Source organism: Gorilla gorilla, chromosome 8 (assembly GCF_029281585.2).
Source record: "Gorilla gorilla gorilla isolate KB3781 chromosome 8, NHGRI_mGorGor1-v2.1_pri, whole genome shotgun sequence".
Lineage (NCBI taxonomy): Eukaryota > Metazoa > Chordata > Mammalia > Primates > Hominidae > Gorilla > Gorilla gorilla.
The window spans coordinates 111,941,515-111,961,621 of record NC_073232.2 but is presented as its reverse complement, the minus strand read 5'-3'; the positions used below and the strand labels follow the sequence as shown (position 1 = coordinate 111,961,621).

Below are 20,107 nucleotides of genomic sequence, written 5' to 3'. Positions count from 1 at the left end.
AACATCTATATCTGACCTCCAGTTTAAAGGACATATGAGGGGATAAGAAACATGTTAAAGAAAACATGTTAACCCCACAAAGATGCAGTCAATCAAATCCAGCATGTGGCAAATTCTTTCTACCAGGTGATCCAATTTTTTCTTGCTTTTAAAGGCAGGGGAGTGAGGTGGTAAGGTTAACAATTATAGATCAAAAGAGACTAAAGAGACATATTAATCAAATGCAATGCATGACCCTTGTTCAGATTCTGATTTGAACAAGCCCACTACAAATAAACATTCTTGAGAAAATCAGGAAAATCTATACCTGGATAGGGTATTAGATGGGTATTGTATGATATTAGAAATTGTTAATTCTATTAAGTTTAAAAATGGCATTATGGATATATTTTTTGTTCATTTTGAAACCCCTTATCTGTTGTAGATACATACTGACATACATGAAAATAAAAATTACATGTCTGGGGTTTGCTTTTTAAAACATTCAATGAGAAAAAAAAAACCTTTAATACATGGGGGGATATGGGGGAGAAATGGCAAAACATTAGTAAATATTGAGCCTGGGTAATGGGTCCATGGAGGTTCATTTTATTATTCTACTTTTGTGAATGTTTGAAACTTTCCATATTAAAAAGTTAAAAAGAAATCAAAGAAAGCAAATTAGGACTGGAAAATGAAGCATCTTATGTTTGAAAAAAGAAAAACAACTCAAAATTTGCATTTACATGCTACTGATAGGTTATAACTTAAATCTTCAGCCCTTAGGTAAACTGTCATAAAAAGACAATATTACTCACCATCATCGTGGTCAAATCTTCCCAAAACAAAGTTGATTCCAATCCATGCATAAACCCCTAAGTAAGAAACAGAAAAGCCCTCACTTAATTCTCTACTGCAATGCCATGTATACACCTCTCCCTTAGGGCTTCTCTTTCCTCTTTTTCTTGGAAAAAGTAATCATAGTATTTTATTCCATACTCTCAATGTAGGAATTTCAAATCTTTCATCTTGTGATTTTTTTCCCTTTTAAAATTATTTGCATCTTCTAAATTTCCTCAATGAATAGAAATTAATTGTATAACAAATGTCTAAGAAGTATAAATCATCTGAATGTCACGAAGACATCAAAAAAAAGAAAAAATGTAAATTTTGGAGTTCTAGTTCTGGGCAATCTTGTCTCCCCACTGAATACAAATATAAACTCTAGATAGAATGCATGGAGCAGCTTTCTAGAAACTCTGAAAGTGAATGATAATGAGTACACCGGGAAAGAGACCAGGGTTTAAACTACCACCAAGCCAGTAGTGAGTGTCCCATTTTTTCCCCCTCAGATATTACCTGGTCTAGACTTAAGAGCAGCTTGAAACATGAAAGTAAACACCAGGTGTGAACAGAGGAACTTCAGCTCATTTTCTGGTCCAAAGAACAGAAAAAGGAATGCCAAAAGTTCAGAGAAAATAAGGGAAATCTCCTGCTTTTTTTTTTTCTTTTTTTTTTTTCTTATTTTGTTCTCTCTAACCTCAGGCAACAGAGGTAGAATTTGAGCAGGTACCTAAAACTCTGAGGGCTTTGAATTCTTTTCTCTGGCCAGAGAAGCTGTAGCTTCAAGACTGTGAAACAATCCTATTGTTTATTTAGGCTCCCTCTGTCCTCCCACCGCTTGGCCCTGGATGCAGATGCAGTCATGAGAAGTGCATGGCAGAGAGTGGGCAAATTAAAGCCCTGGTATTCTGACAGGAGGATCATGAAAGGGAGCTCCAAGGAACCAGAAAGTGTCAGAGGGATCACAGACAGTAGGGAGCAAAGTTGTGTATGAACCCCTGGGCTCACCTCCAAGCTACAAATACATGGATCTGACCCTAAACAATATCCAAACAGCTCTGAGAACTGAACTACAGGCTAGGCCACTGCCCAGGTTCCAGATTAGCCACTGGCTGACACACAGGACAAATCCAAATAGCAGTGGCCAAGGCTTTGAAAAATGAACTAATAGGCTGGGCACGGTGGCTCACACCTGTAATTCCAGCACTTTGGGAGGCCGAGGCGGGTGGATCACGAGGTCAGGAGATCAAGACCATCCTGGTTAACACAGTGAAACTCCGTCTCTACTAAAAATACAAAAAATTAGCCAGGCGTGGTGGCACACGCCTATAGTCCCAGCTACTCGGGAGGCTGAGGCAGGAGAGTCGCTTGAACCAGGGAGCGGAGGTTGCAGTGCGCCGAGACCACGACACTGCACTCCAGCCTGGATGACAGAGCGAGACTCTGTCTCAAAAAAAAAAAAAAAAAAAAAAGAAAAGAAAGAAAGAAAAGAAAAATGAACTAATAGAATCACGGGCCGGCCGCAGTGGCTCGCGCCTGTTATCCTAGCACTTTGGGAGGCTGAGGCAGGCGGATCACGAGGTCAGGAGTTTGAGACCAGCCTGACCAACATGGTGAAACCCTGTCTCTACTAAAAATACAAAATTAGCCAGGCATGGTAGTGCATGCCTGTAATCCAAGCTACTTGGGAGGCTGAGGCAGTAGAATCGCTTGAACCCAGGAGGTGGAGATTGCAGTAAGCAGAGATCACACCATTGCACTCAGTGTTGGTAACAAGAGTGCAACTCTGTCTCAAAAAAAAAAAAAAAAAAAGATTCACAGCCTACAGAAAGCAGCTCAGAACTTGAGATCAACTGCCTCCTAAAACAAAAAAAAAAAGTTCTCTTTGATTTAAACAGGACCCAGAGTCTCATAATGTAATATTCAAAATGTCCAGGATGGAATATAAAAATACTTGGCATACAAAGAACCAGGAAAATCTCAACTCACAAGAGAAAAGACAATCAAAAGATGCCAACTCTGAGATGACACATATATTGGAATTATCAAAGATATTAGAGCAACCATACAACCAAGAAATATGGGCAGTCCTACAATGAATGGAAAGATAGAATGTCTCAGCAAAGAAACAGAAAAGAAAAGAAATAGAATATTAAGAAGATCAAAATAGAAATTTTACAACTGAAAAATGCAATACTGAAATTTTAAAAGGTAAATCTTTTCCCATGTATATGTCTGCAATTAGAAGACATATAAATCTCCTTCTCGTTTATAAGAAATGGAAATATAATTCATCAAACTGGCCAATTTGGCTGCATGAGAACACATATTCACTCTAAAAGTACAAACCCAATAGTGTGAGATTCCAGGGAATTATCAATACTGCACAGTAATTGCAATGAAGGCATAACAAAACAAAAGTAATTCATTCTGATCATCCCTTGAAATTAAAGTTTCTCCTTACTTTAATAATTTACCTTACATTTGACTTTGACAAACTCAATACAACTCCTAGAACTATATATGTTTTCAAAAGTATAGTTAGCTAGCCAAATATCCAACTGAAATCATTAAATACTAATACATTCTTATAAACATATTGCTTAGCACTAAGTTAAAAAGAGATATACATTTTTGACTTCCAGAACCAGCATTCTAAAACAGATGCCAATGCAAAATATGCAAATAATCAAATCAACTATGTAGCAGAATCAAGAAAATTATTGGCAGAAAAATTAAAATCAGATATATAGAATAATTCTAAACACCCGTTAGAGAGGCTGTGCCATGGTTGGCTTAGAGGTGAACCAGCTGCACCCCTTAAGGCCCAGTACCTTCCTGCTTCCCAGAGATCACTTCTGCTTGAGACTGTGAAAAGAGGAAGTCAAACTCCAGTGGTAAATCTTTCACTAGGTCAGCCAAGATAGCCAACTGCTTCCTGCAAGAAAGAACAAAAAATCCCAAAGTTAGTCACTAAACTCTCTTCTCATAAACTGCCTCAACTTGTCCTTCTACTTAGCCTTGTCATGACCTCACTGTTCACCTACCTCATCTACTTGTCCAGCCCTGCTTCTTTTTGGTACCGCCTTTGATTTTAAAAGTTTAAACTGCCTCCAGGTATAGCCTCCTACCTAAAAGGCAACATGGTAATAGTAATACTTTCCCCTTATATGATGTTATTATTCAAAGAGTGTTGAAAGATGAGGCTATGAGACTATGGTTCTATGACTCTCACAGGCTGAGTACAAACAAGCCACAGGAAACTGCAGCCAAGTTGCATAAACTATAAAATTGATGTAATTACATTATTCCTCACTACTGTAAAACAAAGATGTTAAATTAAGGAACACAATCTCATCCTCAAATCTTACACAACATAGAAACAATGCTTCACATTACCACACAAGATGTACTGTTGGTTCCACAAGTTTTAATGTAATCCTTTACATAAGCTAACAATTAACTTTTTTTTGAGACGGAGTTTCACTCTTGTTGCCCAGGCTGGAGTGCAATGGTGTGATCTCGGCTCACTGCAACCTCTGCCTCCCAGGTTCAAGTGATTCTCCTGCCTCAGCCTCCCAAGTAGCTGGGATTACAGGCATGGATCACCACACCCGGCTAATTTTGTATTTTTAGTAGAGACGGGGTTGCACCATGTTAGTCAGGCTGGTCTCGAACTCCTGACCTCAGGTGATTCACCTGCCTCGGCCTCCCAAAGTGCTGGGATTACAGGCGTGAGTCACCTCGCCCAGCCACAATTAACTTTTTAATCTCCTTTTCCATATTTCAAGGGTTGATTTTTTTTTCATTGTGAAAATCTCACCATTTGAAAACCCTAGATCAGGATCAAAATCCAGAGGACATAACAACATTTCCAATTTGGGGAAAACATTTGAAACTTTGTATCTATAGGGTTGTCTTTCCTCTAACATTTTAAGCATGTAATCAATATTATCAAGCAAAGGAAAGCAAAGAAACAAAGCTAGAAGTAATAATATGCATCTAGAGAAAATGTTAGTTAAAATAAGACAAGTTATCTTGGATTAAAAAATATTCAATACAAAAATATTCTGCTGGCTCAGACAGTTGTCAGTACTACTTGATGAAGAATGTTGTTAGCACTTCAAAGTGAAGACCTATATTTGAAGTAATAATCTTCCAATATAATGTCAAGTATAGTTTCTTAAAAAAAGTTCACTGTTATACATATTAAATTCTTGCAATAAGAATTTCAAATGGGGACCAAGAAGGGGTATTCTTCTGTCACTATTGGAAATGCTTCTAAACTCCTCAAAGAGAGGGTTCGTTGGTTTTGGCAATCATATGGAAGAATGGGCACCAACATATGTTGCTGTTAGTTATGCAAATTACTAGTACAGGCCGGGTGCAGTGGCTCATGCCTGTAATCCCAGCACTTTGGGAGGGTGAGGCACGTGGATAACCTGAGGTTAGGAGTCTGAGACCAGTCTGGCCAATATGGTGAAACCCCGTCTCTACCAAAAATACAAAAAATAGCCAGGCATGGTGACAGACACCTGTAATCCCACTCGGGAGGCTGAGGCAGGAGAATCACTTGAACCCGGGAGGTGGAGGTTGCAGTGAGCCGAGATCATGCCACTGCACTCCAGCCTGGGCGATAGAGGGAGACTCCATCTCCAATATAATATAAATAAATAAATTACTAGTACAACCTTTCTAAAGGGCAATCCAGGACCATGCTTCAAAATGTTTCAATGTGTTTAATCTTTGATCCAGCTGTTATACTTTTAGAAATTAATTCCAAGGAAATCATCAAACAATAAAATAAAGAAGAGAAATACTGCAGCATTATTTATAACAATGAAAATTATTTATAACAATGAAAAACTGGAAATACCATACCATAGGGATTGGTTAAATAACTTATGGCACAGCCATGCAATGTAATACTATACAGATGTTAAAAGAAATGAAGTCTACTTATATCTACATGTATAGACATGAAAAGATAAGAGATGTCCAATACATTTTACAAAACAGTATGTATAATGTGATTCCATTTATGCTAAAAAAAACAAAAACCCAAATCATTCTTCATGTATACACAGTGACAGGATAAAGCTTTCATCTTCTAAAATTCAATATTGTTTATTTATTTAAAATGCTTTTAAAATGGCGAAATGTTGATAATTGTTAAAGCTGGGTGGTGGGTAAATGGGGATTTACTGCACTGTTCTCTTTACTTTTATACACAAGTGAAATTTCCTAAAATAAACATTATTATTTTATTAAACACCACCTTGTATTATGGTGTAATTTTTGAGGGATTTTTTTAAACTGCAAAATAAAAGGGAGGCAGAAAAAATTCCGTTAGTCCAGGCCTTTGGCAAAGAAATAAAACCAAATGCTAATAAATTCAAAATATAGTCTAAATGGTTCAACCCTATTTTGAATCTGCTTACAAATGCTAATAAATTAGCAAACCATTAATCATACAAAACAGGTTCTTATACTGATAGTCACATTTATGCCAACAACTAGCTTGGACTTACAGGCAGCAATGATTTTATAAGCCTAGAACAGATGTATGCATTATTTAGAGAGATGACCAGAAAACAAGTTGAAAGAGAAAAAAAAAGGCAAATTTCTTTAAAAATTCTTTAGATACAATAAATATTAATATTCAGAGTTTCCACATTGACAACTAACATCTTAGACAAAAAGGGTGGAGCTACACAGTGGGTTTTGTTTGGATGGAAACTTCTTTGACAGAGGTAATACCGAACAGTGCCAGGAGGTGAGGCAACAATCTCCTTTCCTCCAAACACACTAAAGGTAGCCAGACTACCAAGTGGGTTCCTCTGCCCAGCTCAGCTGGTCAATTCTGCCTTTTTAACCTCCAAGTCAGCTTTTTCTCTGGCCTCCCTCCCCTTTCCTTGGCCTTTTATAGACTTTGTGATGTGGCACCTGCTCTTGTGTCATCTATATTCTTCCCAGGGTTTCTAAAACTTTTGAACAATATGAATATCACCTATGTCAAATAAAAATTCTTAATTGCATGCACAGTATGATTGCAACTTTGTGGAAATTACATATATGTGAACAGAAAGGAGGGAATACAACAAAATGAAACAGTTTTGATAGGGTAGCAGGGTTGTAAGTTGTATTGTTTTGTTTTGTTCATTTTTAAGATTTCCCTTAAGGGGTTAAGGCTGCAGTTACAATATTTAAAGTTTGGTTTTAAAGATAAGTAAAAACAAAACAAAAAATTTTTTAAAGACTGAAATGTATGGGGCAATAAGGAACTAAAAAACCTCTCATGTTGACAAATGGCTATATAAATAATCTGCTTCTCGACAGTAAACCAGTCAGTAAACCAGTAACTGTGAAAAAAAGTCCACTGAAAGAAGCATTGCTGTTATATGTTATGTTGTCTGCATGTCTGACATAAGCCTTGGAGCCCTACATGTATGGCTGAGGTTTTTGTTGTTTGCTGTTGTTTTAAGGAAAGAAAGCCAACTATAAAATTTAAACGTTGTAAAAAAAAAAAAAAAAACTGCTATTGACCAAGGGAAAATATTTAAGCTAGTAAGGAAATACCTGATGCCTATGAGACCATGAACATTCCAGGAGGATGAATTCTAAAGTTAAGGTTGGCAATGGTCTCATTGATATGACACCAAAAGGCACAGGCAACAAAAAATAAACAAGTAAGACTATATCAAACTAAAAATTTCTGAACAGTAAAGGAAAAAATTAACAGAGTAAAAAGGCAAGCTACAGAATGGGAAAAAATATTTGCGAACTATACCTTGGTAAGGGGTTAATCTTTAAAACATTTTAGAAACTCCTACAACTCAACAGCAAAAATCCTATTAACCCAATGTAAAAATGGGCTAAAGACTTGAATAGACATTTCTCCATTCACAGAAATGGCCAACAGGCATATGAAAAGTTGCTCAACATCCCTAGTCATCAGGGAAATGCAAATCAAAACCCCAATGACATATCACCTCACACTTGTCAGGATGGCTGTTATCCAAAAAACAAGACAACAAGTGTTGGCAGGGCTGTGGAGAAATTGGAAACTCTGCATACTGCTGGTGGGAATATAAAATGGTGCAGCAGCTCTGCAAAACAGTATGGAGGTTCCTCAAAAAATTAAAAATATAGGCCGGGTACGGTGGCTCACGCCTGTAATTCAGCACTTTGGGAGGCCAAGACGTGCAGACTGCTTGAGCCCAGGACTTCAAGAACAGCCTGGGCAACATGGCAAGACCCCATCTCTACAAAAAAAATACAAAAAATTAGCCAGGCATGGTGGCGCATGCCTGTGGTCCCAGATACTCGGGAGGCTGAGGTGGGAGAATCACCTGAGCCTGTGAGGTGGAAGTTGCAGTGAGCTGAGATCATGCCATTGCACTCCAGCTTGGGCAACAGAGCGAGACCCTGTCTCAGTAAATAAATAAATAAATAAATAAATAAATAAATAATCAAACTGTCATATGATCCAGCAATCCTACTTCTGGCTAATTATTCCAAAGATTTAAAATCAGGATCTCAAAGAGATATGAGCCCTCCCATGTTCACTGAAGCATTATTTACAATAACCAAGATGTGGAAACAACCTAAATGTTCACTGACAGATGAATATGTAAAGAAAACATGGTACATACACACAGTGGAATACTATTTAGACTTTTTTAAATAAAAAAGGGCTTTCTGCAATATGTGACAAGGTGGATGAACACTAACGACAATATGCTAAGGGAAATAAATAGGCACAAAATTTCAGTTAAGCAAGATGAATAAGCACTGAAGATCCACTGTACAACACCGTACACACAGTCAACAATAACGTATTGTATACTTAAAAATTTGTTGGGCCAGACATGGTAGCTGACGCTTGAAATCCCAGCACTCTGGGAGGCTGAGGCAAGTGGATCACTTGAGCCCAGGAGTTCTAAACCAGCCTGGGCAACATGGTGAAACCTGGCTCCACAAAAGTTAGCTGGGTGTGATGATGCCCACCTGTAGTCCCAGCTACTTAGGAGGCTGAGGTGGGAGGATCACTTGGGCCTGGGAGGCAGAGGTTGCAGTGAGCTGTGATCACACCACTGCCCTCCAGCCTGGGCAACAGAGCAGACCCTGTCTCTAAAAAAAAAGAAAAAAATCTGGTTAGAGGGTAGATCTCATGTTGTATTCTTACCACAATAAAATAGAAATCATTAAAAAAAAGTTCAGGGAGCTCATTCTTACCCCAGGCCTACATAAGTATGGATGGATCAAGGTGGTACCAAAGGAGAGAAATCACAAACAAGGAGTCTGGCCTAAATACAGCCTTCTCTTCCTCTTCCTCTAATGCAGGAAGAGGGATCAGGTGGCAAGGTGTCAGGCTGAATTGCCAAGGTCAAGTGGAAATGATGTGACTGGCTGGGGCTGAGAAAACAGGCCTAAGGCAATGGAGACTGAGCTTTGCAGTAGCAGCAAGAAGAGTGACTCCCCAGTTATTGCCAGGGTTCTAGGCAGAGTTACAGAAAAGGTAGTGTTCCTACCAGAGCTCTCTGACTAGTCCCTAAGTATCCAGGTCATCAGGTGACCCTCTTCCTAATGTATTCTGTAATTATGTTCTCTATGTGCCCAATGATCCAAATCTATTACCATCACCACTACTCCCAACCCTCAATCCAAATTAAGAATCACTATAGTCATCCCAGATAGATACTGATCCCAAAGCAGCAAATGACAAGAAGTTGGGAATGAATGATTGTGTCATAATTGGGTTTAGGGGTATAGACCAGGGAACCACAGAGGACAGTGCATGAAACTGGCCTTTCATCTCTTGTGCCACCGTTTTCCTGTGTTTCCTGTACCCTGCATCTCACCTCTCAGGGAGAAGCCTCATGCCTGCTGTGCAGAGGATGTAAAGAGGGGTCTCCTTGTGCTTCTTCACAGGCACATGAGCAGCAGCAAAGCTCAGCAGAGGACGAAGGTAATCACTGGCATGTTCTGGAGTGTCTGCCATTGCAGAGATTCCTTAAGTTAAAACAAACAAACAGACAAAAGTTTCTTTAAAAAGCGGCTCACGTAAGACTCAGGAAACTGATACCCTATAAAGTTCTCCTTAAGGTCCTAAACATTTATTTATTTGAGAGGTAGGGGGTGACAATGAAAGAGATATACCTCCCATTACCCAGACTCTCAAGAAGAAAGGGGTAGCTTGCTTTCTGCTTCTTTTGTCTCCTCTTTCATGCCTTAAAAGAGATTGACAACAAAATATATTCTGATTAGTACCTGGCTTGATTTTTTTAACCACTGGTTGGCTGTTGCGGTCTCTCATCTGTTTGATGTCCAGCAAGTCATGGGGGTTCCCATTATGTCTTGGCCAGAAATAAACAAAAATCCGGGAACCACTGCTGCCACAGTCAACAACAAGTCCATAATTCAGATTTGGGTCTTCAGTGTCAGTAGCTTCAAGCTCCCCTACTCGAGCCAAATACCTAAGTCAGGCAAAAAGAGAAATCAGTGCTAAGCAGTCAGGTCCATGAAAGGCGCCCTCAATTACTTCATTTGTTCATGAATCTTCATTAAGTGCCTACATGTGCCAAGCACATGGGACTACCAGTCCTAACCAATGAGTGAAGCAATATTGACAGATTTACTGATGTGCTTGAGACGATAGCTGGTTCACTTGCCTAGAAGCCACTGAAATTAGATGACTAAAAGATGTCCCCACGTGTGGGGGCAGCTCTGAAACTCGCTGAGGTAGCAATCTTTTTTCAAGCATTAGAGCTTGTAGCCCTGAATAAATATGCTATTAAGTTTTGGGGTAGCTTGTTAACGCACACTAGATAACTGAGACAATCTTAATCACTTCTTTTCTATCTTTCTGTATAAATGCATCCAGAATATTGTGGAATGATTTCTCATTTAATGTGTTTCTGGGAGGTGATTTTTTTTTTTTTTTTGAGACGGAGTCTTATTCTGTCACCCAGACTGGAGCGCAGTGGCACGATCTCAGCTCACTGCAACCTCTGCCTCCCAAATTCAACCAATTCTCCTGCCTCAGACTCCCAAAGTGCTGGGATTACAGGCATGAGCCACTGCACCTGGCCTGGGTGGTGATATTTTTGATTGGGCTTTTTGGTTTTGCTTTTTGTTTTGTATTTATATTGCTAGAATTGCATTAACTAAAAATGTAATTCATAAAAACAATAATTATTCTTTTCTACAATATTTTAGATATATACATATATCTTTTTTTTCTTTTTTGAGATGGAGTCTCGCTCTGTCTCCTAGGCTAGAGTGCAGTGGCACGATCTCAGCTCACTGCACGCTTCACCTCCCAGGTTCGTGCCATTCTCCTGCCTCAGCCTCCCGAGTAGCTGGGACTACAGGCACCTGCCACCACGCCTGGCTAATTTTTTGTATTTTTAGTAGAGACGGGGTTTCACCCTGTTAGCCAGGATGGTCTCAATCTCCTGACCTCGTGATCCGCCTGCCTCGGCCTCCCAAAGTGCTGGGATTACAGACGTGAGCCACCGCGCCTGGCCTAAATATTTTATAAACATAAAAAGAATGATAATAAAATATGTATAGGGTATAAAGAATAACAATAAAACAAATGCCTGTGTACCTACCACCAAATTTAAAAAATAAATTATATTTTTTAAAAATAATAATAATTCTTCTTGGCCCCTAGGACATTAGTATTTTGTGTTGGAATTTTTTCAGATTCTCATTCCAAGATATCTGGCTGGCTGACATCAGGAAGATGAAACAAGTAAAGGTGTTCCATGAAACATAGCAAGGTTCGAATCTCAGCTCTATTGCTTTCTATGCTGTGTGACCTTAGGCAAGTTAATAAACTTCTCTCAGACTGTTTCCTCATCTGTAAAACAAGGAGAGTGAAGGGTATCTACACTCACAGAGATCATACACATAGCAGAACTGTGCTGCCGCTGTTAACAGAATAATCATTGGGAAAGCAAATAGTAGAAGACTCTGAGGAAAAAGGCTTAAAAGTTCAGAAAATAAAGAAGACTAAGAGTTGATTAAAATACTTCTGAGCACTTGGCTGGGCGCAGTGGCTCACGCCTGTTATCCCAGCACTTTGGGAGGCTGAGGTGGGCGGATCACCTGAGATCAGGAATTCAAGACCAGCCTGGCCAACATGGTGAAACCCCATTTCTACTAAAAATACAAAAATTAGCCAGGCATGGTGGCGGGAGCCTGTAATCCCAGCTACTCAGGAGGCTGAGGCAGGAGAATAGCTTGAACCTGGGAGGCGGAGGTTTCGGTGAGCTGAGATTGTGCCACTGCACTCTAGCCTGGGTGACAGAGCAAGACTCCATCTCAAAAAAAAAAAAAAAAAAAAAAAAGCTATCTGCCTTGCTCATCCAACATTGTCTTTAAAGCCAACTCCTAGATCTCCAAGGCTCTTACACAGAACCCCTCAGAACCAGCTTTTGTGATGTCTGAAGCTAACAGAATCTGGAAAGCCTTCTTTTAAAAACAAGATTCAGCATTACAAATAGAAAAAAAGCCCATGTAAGTGAGGGGCTTTAAGGTATAGGGATCATTAGCTTCACAGTAAACCCACCCCCAGTCAGAACAATAAACCATGCATCACGCTCCTGAAACCAATCTAGCCAGTGTTTATTGGTGATTTCACATGGTTAGACAAAACCACACTATTCCTTATTTGGGCAGAAAAGCAAACTTGATAAAAAGAAGTGCACGTAGAAATAATTCTGAAATAAAAAAGTAGAGTACCTTTCCTATATTACAATGCAAAATGCATTTTTTTAAAAAAGAGAAGAACAGGGAACTGAGCTTCAATATAATGTTGTAAATTATTACTGACAGTAGGGGTAGGTAGAACTTTTTTTCTGGATCTGAAATGGTAGTGAGTTGAGGGAAATGAAGCAGATGGTAAAAATCTGTTACATAACAGAAAGTTTCTAATCCTAAAGATTCCATTTCACCACATATCTTCCCATAAATCAAATCACTGGGCTGAACTGGGCTAGAATCCACCAATCAACTAGCAACAGCTCACTTCTATCATATGAGAGCTGGGCAAAAGTCTGGGTTCAAGTCACAGAACTCTTGCAAATACTGACCTCACAAAAGGCCAAAGATAAAAAAGAAATAGGTAAGATAATCCACCCCCATTCCAAAGTGACTTTTCATTTCCAATCATAGCAATCTTTCTATTTCACATGCTTCACAGAATCTTCCTGCTTCCCTTCTCTGAAAACCACCCACTCTGCTTATCTCTTGCAAGATTCTGGATCCCATCCCCTTCTGCATAATGAATAACTTTTCTCTAGTGCACTGGTTCTCAAATTTGGGGGCCTTAGGACTCCTTCATAATCTTAAAACTTATTGAACCCCAAAGAGCTTTCATAGACATAGGTTGTATCTATCTATATTTACTATATTAGAAAACAAAACATAAAAATGTTAAGTATTTATCATTTCATTTAAATAAACTCATTACATATAAATATATTTTTATAAAAATAAGTATATCTCCTAAAACAAAAAAATAGAAGAGTGGCATTGTTTTATAATTTTGCAAATATCTTTAGTAGCCAAACTAACAGAAGACCCTAGATTCTCGCATTTACTTCCGTATTCAATCTGTTACAATATATCAAAACAATATCGAAAATTTTCAATTTTCAATTTTCACACAAATTGAAGTTTGTGTGAAAATCCAGCCTCACACAGACACACTGTTGGAAACAGGAGGAGTATTAAACAGCCCTTTCAGATCATTCTGAATACTCTTCTTTGATACTATACTAAAACTCAACAAGTAGCGTTTCTTAAAGATTAGTCGAGATTGGGCGCAGTGGCTCATGCCTGTAATCCCAGCACTTTGGGAGGCCGAGGCTGGTGGATCATGAGGTCAGGAGATAAAGACCATCCTGGCTAACACGGTGAAACCCCGTCTCTACTAAAAATACAAAAAATGAGCCAGGCATGGTGGCGGGCGCCTGTAGTCCCAGCTACTTGGGAGGCTGAGGCAGGAGAATGGCGTGAACCTGGGAGGCGGAGCTTGCAGCGAGCCGAGATCGCACCACTGCACTCCAGCCTGGTTAACAGAGCGAGACTCCATCTCAAAAAAAAAAAAAAAAAAAGATTAGTTGCAATTGGAATCTAAGCCCCACCCCACCCCACCCCCCCAAAAAAAGTTGAGTTGCAATTGGAATCTAAAACCCTATCTAAAAACTTTTCATACTCCGTTACATTAAAATCCATTAAAAAATATGGGTTTAACATGCACTTTGAATGGCTGTTATCCAAGCATGATTTCATAACATCATCTATTGGAAAATAATTGGTTCACTGAGTTATGCAAATCTTCCTAACATTGATACATTTCATTCTACAATCCTTAAAAAAAACACACACACATTCATTAATATCACTACCAATCTTACTCAAAAAGTCTTTTAAGTATTGGGAAGCTATCCAATTCACAGTGGCAGATATAGTTTTCCAAAATACTAATTTTCACTTGGAAGTTCAAGTTTTAACATTGGCAATAAATACTGAAAACTGTTTTTCATGAAGTGACAGATTTATTTCATTCATTTTCAAGGAAATGTCTATAAAATGCACAAGTCTGAAACCTTAGTTTTTCTGGCAGTCATTCTTTTAACTAAAAATAGTGTTCCATGATAAAAGCAGCTGGGTTTACCTCATAATTCAAAAAACTGCCCAAGTGCTTTTACTCTAGACAACTTCAGTATATAGCAGAAGTGCTTAATATCTATTTCCCCTTTCATCACATAGAATATTGAAAAGATATTCATAAGTGGAACTGAATCTTTTCTTCCAATGCAATTGTGTGGCAATGAAGAATATAGTAACTACTAGTACAATGTGGTGCCTCTATCTTGATTTGCGCTAAGGCATTATTAGCGGTTTTACTTGCCATTGCTTTTGCACCATCAAAGCAAGTATCAATCAACTCAGTGAAAAAGGTAAAAAACATGACAACAGTCAAGAGATGGAAGCGACCCAAATGTCCATCAACAGATAAATGGATCTACAAAATGTTGTATATACACACAATGATATATTATTCTGCCTTAAAAAGGAGGAAATCCTGTCACATGTTACAACACAGATGAATCTTCAGGATATTACGCTAAGTAAGTAAGCCAGGCACAAAAAGACAAATACTGTATGATTCCACCTATATGAGGTATCTAAAGTAGAAACAGAAAATTTAATGGTAGTTACCAGCAGCTCGCTGGAAAGAGAGAGAAAAGGAGAGTTCATTAATGGATACAGAGTTATGATCTGCAAGATGAAAAAATTCTGGAGATCTGTGTCACAACAATGTAAATATACTTAATACTACTGACTGTACACTTAAAAATGGTAAATTGTATATGTTTGAACCATAGTTTTAAAAGGCAAAATAACATTTTAGTATTATTATAAAAATAGTTTCACCCTCATAGACTCCCAAAAGGGTCTCAGAGACCCTCCAAAGGCCACTAAACACTCTTGAGAACCACTGTTCTAATACAACCTTCCTTTTCTCTTTAACATCCATCTGCTTCTCTACCTACTCCTTCCCCTCTCCTGTCTCCTTGGACATGACTTCTCAGTTCTTAAAAAGCCTCTACCCAACAATGCTGACTGGTAATACCCAGAATGATTTGAAAAGGCCTCTTCCTTCTGTTCTAAAATGTGGACGTCAATATTCCCTGTTTATATTTCAGTATGAGCCCCTAAGATTTCTTTCATATTTGCTTGCTCTACCTGTTTAGACCATAAGTTTCTCAAGAACATGTACCTTATCTATAGTACCTTGATATTGTCACAGAGTTTCTCATGTTTCTCCGCCCAAAAGATGTATCAAATAGTATTGATTGGTTTGGTCCTAGAGCTCACAAAATGGAGCTGTTGGTCTGTTAACTCCTCCGTGTCTTTGTACAGCTCTACTCAAAATCAACTGGTCTCTTTCTTAGAAAGTTTTAATTGCTTTCCAAATAAAGTATCTTGTTATCCTCTCTGATTCCTGCCAAAATAAGCAACTTTACAGCTCCAGTTTTGGTGCAACTCAACTTTTCTTTCTCTTCCTTTCGAAGTCTCCATGTGTGCTTTGGCTAAAATGTCAGCTGACCTTTGATCACTAAAGAGGAAGATAGGCCTAAATGGCATTTATGCGGTGGAAAGTCTCCATTTTTCTCATTGTGCATACAAACTAGTAACTAAAGAACAGTTTTCCCCTCTGGGCAGTAACCATATTACCTTTTTCTGGAACTCTGACCTCTTATGACCTAATCGGGTTTCTTACACTTTCAACCAACTAGAAGCCTTCCTCTATTTAGGCTCCTAAAATGAATGGATCACCAGACCTTTCCTGCATTTTTTCATATATAGTTTTTTTTTTTTGTCATATATAATTTGTAGCCATGGCCTTAGCCATCATGGCCAATTATCTGCATTGCTGGACCCTCCTGTTTTGCCGATGCCACACTAGCCAATCTCTAAAGAGGACCAAAAGCCCAAGAGAAAAGTCTCAAAAGCCTTGGCATCCCTCACATCCACCTTCCCTAAAGAGGTCTGATTCACTGTCACACATACTCACCCCAATACCATACCCACACACACACCTCCTCTGTTTAAGAAACATGATTTCCTTCTAGTCACTGCTGAGTCAATGAAAAGAAAGTTACCCACAAATATATCACCCAGGGTGGAATTGGAAGACAATGGCTTTTCACTGCCATTATCCTGAAACCATTAATAGCATTAGAGCTGTAACTAAGCAAACCATTACCTAGCTTACAAAATCAAAACTAATTATACCACTTTAGAGTTCAAACAGAGCTCAGTGATGGGCCAAAAGTCAATTGAAGTAGCCCCCATGAGTATGGGGCTACTAATTCTTTGCTGAATGTCATCATACTCTTCAACTCTCTTCAAAGCTCAGAACCAAATATAATGATATTACAGTTAAAGTAGCCGTGCATGACTGATGATAGTAATACATACCCAGAAAAGTATATTGTAAGATTACTACTTACCTCCTAACAAGATTAATCAGAGCAGTCAGGAACATCTATAATTTGAAGTCCTGCTCAAAACACCATTAAGATCAAATAAATGGGCTGGGTGTGGTGGCTCATGGCTATAAGCCAGCACTTTGGGAGGCCAAGGTAGGTGGCTTGCTTGAGCTCAGGAGTTCAAGACCAGCCTGAGCAACATGGCGAAACCCCATCTCTACAAAGAATATAAAAATTAGTCAGGTGTGGTGGTGCTTGCCTTTGGTCTCAGCTGCTTGGGGGACTGAGGTGAGAGGATTGCTTAAGCCTGGGAGGTTGAGGCTGCAGTGAGCTATGATCAACGCCACTGCACTCCAGCTTGGGTGACAAAGTGAGACCCTGTTTCCAAAAAAAAAAAAAAGATCAAGTAACTGAATAAATGTGGGACAGACACAGTGGCTCATGCCTGTAATCCCAGCACTTTGGGAGGCCAAGGTGGAAGGACTGCTTGAGGTCAGGTGTTCAAGGCCAGCCTGGGCAACATAGTGAGACCCCTGTCTCTAAAAATAAAAAAAGAAATTTAGCCAGGCACGGTGGCATGCACCTATAATCTCAGCTACTAGGAAGGCTGAGGCAGGAGGATGGCTTGAGTCATTCTATAAATAAAATAAACGTGAATAAATGCTTTCAATTTCACCATCAAAAATCTCTGAACTGTTCTATTGCACATAAGAACCTAATCATTTCATCTGTATATGCTAAAGAACATTCTAACCAAAAGCAATGCTTCTCTTTGACTTGCTTTAATTAAACAGAATTGAAACACCTATGGAAGGCCAGTACCAAGCCAACTGCTGACACGGAACCTCTCATTCAGTTATTTCCAGATGGTAAAGGAACATGAAGGCACCACCTTTCAATAGCTACAAAAGTCATTCTTCAGACAATAGTTCAACCAGACAAAATTTTACCCACTAATGAAGATAACAGTGAGGCTACCAAAAAGTGAACAATATTAAACATGAATGTGAAAAAGGAAAGGTATTAAATAGAACATTTAAGAACAGTTTACCATAGTGTCTTGTACACTATGTATACATGCTAGAAGTTCCTCTTACACAGTCACGCACTGCATGATGACGTTTCAGTCAACAGCAAACCACATGTACAACAGTGGTCCCATAAGATTATAATGGAACTGAAAAAATTCCTATTACTTAATGACGTCTTGATGATCCTGATCCTGTGCAGGCTTAGGCTAATGTGTGTGTTTCTGTTTTCATTTCTAACAAATAAGTTTTAAAAGGAAAAAAATTTTTAAGTTTTTAAAAACAGAAGAAAACTTATAGAATACTATAAGGAAAATATTTCCCTACAGCTTTACAATATGTTTGTGTTTTAAGTTGTGTTAGTCCAAAACAGTCAAAAAGTTTTTAAAAGTTTCAAAGCTTAGAAAGTGGAAAAGTCACAGTAAGTTAAGGTTAATTTATTATTGAAGAAAAAAATTTTTAAATAATTTTAAAATAAATTTAGTGTAGCCTAAATGTACAGTGTTTATAAAGTCTACAGTAATGTCCTAGGCCTTCACACTCACCACTCACTCACTCTGAGAAACTTCCAGTTCTGTGAGCTCCATTGATGGTAAATGCCCTATACAGGTGTACAATTTATTTTATTATTATTATTATTATTATTTTTGAGACAGGGTCTTGCTCTGTTGCCCAGGATGGAGTGCAGCGGAGCAATCATGGCTCACTGAAGCCTTGGCCTCCTGGGCTCAAGTGATCCTCCCGCCTCCGCCACCCAAGTAGCTGGGGCTACAGGCATGGACCACCACACCCAGCTAATTTCTAAATTTTCTGTAGAGATGAAGTTTCACCATGTTACCTAGGCTGGTCTGGAACTCCTGGGCTCAAGAGATCTGCCCACTTCAGCCTCCCAAAGTACTGGGACTGCAGGCATGAGCCACCATACCAGACCCAATTTATCTTTGATACCATATTTTCACTGGACCTTTTCTATGTTTATATATGTTTAGATACACAAATACTTACCATTGTGTTGCAGTTGCCTATAGTATTCAGTGCAGCAACATGTGTACAGGTTTGTAGGCTAGAAGCATATACACCACACAGCCTCGGTGTGTAGTAGGCTGTACCATCTAGGTTTGTGTAAGTATTCTACGATGTTTACACAATGATGAAATCACCTAATGATGCATTTATTAGAACATATCCCAATCATTATATAACACACAACTGTATGAAAAATTAATAAATTTTAACAATTACCCAGCATCCACAGCAGAAATTAAAACATGGTACACTTAGCACTGTCAACAGAACTCTGTGAAATGATGAAAATGTTCTCTATCTGCACTGTCCCATATATCCACATGTGGCCACTGAGCATTTGAAATGTGCCCAGTCCAAGTGAGGAACTGAATTTTGTTTCATTTAATCTTAATTAATTTAAATTTAATTAGCCACTTATGGGTAGTGACTACCCTATTTGATACCACAGTGTAGACACTCGATAATTGTTGAATAAGTAAACAGATAAATGAATAAATGGATATAAGATATGTACTGAGTCTGAAGAAAATATTGGAGCATGTCTTACGTGGCACATGCCAGAAAAATAGTTGATTAAAACACACATCTCGGCCAGGCGCAGTGACTCACGCCTGTAATCCCAGCACTTTGGGAGGCCGAGGCGGGTGGATCATGAGGTCAGGAGATCAAGACCATCCTGGCTAACACAGTGAAACCCCGTCTCTACTAAAAATACAAAAAATTAGCTGGGCGTGGTGGCGGGTGCCTGTAGTCCCAGCTACTTGGGAGGCTGAGGCAGGAGAATGGCGTGAACCCGGGAGGCGGAGCTTTCAGTGAGCCGAGATCGCACCACTGCACTCCAGCCTGGACGACAGAGCAAGACTCTGTCTCAAAAAAAAAAAAAACAAAAAAAACCCCACACATCTAACACAAGTATTATTCTCAAAAACAGCTCTGCTGTGCATGTGTAGGGTCAGGGGATATGTGGTAAATCTCTGCACCTTCAGCTCAAATGAGCTGTAAAACTAAAATGGTTCGAAAAAAAGTTTATTAAAAAAAACACAGTTTTGGATTCTATCCTTACTGACACCCCATCTCTCTAAATTTACTTTTTTTGTATCAAATAAATTCTAGTTTTGATGCAAACTTCCTACTTTCTCTTTCCAGAAGCAATATGGATACATGTTCACAATAAAGAAAAAAAATGTAAGTCTTTAGTTCTGGAACTACTGA

At 38.8% G+C, this 20,107-nt stretch overlaps 1 protein-coding gene across 7 annotated transcripts in view; it reads right to left on the bottom strand.

Moving 5' to 3' along the window:
• ENTPD7 (ectonucleoside triphosphate diphosphohydrolase 7) overlaps positions 1-20,107 on the bottom strand; it is a 66,102-nt gene that overhangs the window by 35,933 nt on the left and 10,062 nt on the right. For all 7 annotated transcript variants that reach the window (XM_031015034.3, XM_055352727.2, XM_055352728.2 and 4 more), the window contains exons 4-7: positions 10,096-10,301; positions 9,687-9,837; positions 3,657-3,760; positions 798-854 (exon numbers count right to left, since the gene is read on the bottom strand). In XM_031015034.3, coding sequence (XP_030870894.2) covers positions 798-854; positions 3,657-3,760; positions 9,687-9,837; positions 10,096-10,301 — 518 coding nt within the window. The remainder of the gene's footprint in view (positions 1-797; positions 855-3,656; positions 3,761-9,686; positions 9,838-10,095; positions 10,302-20,107) is intronic.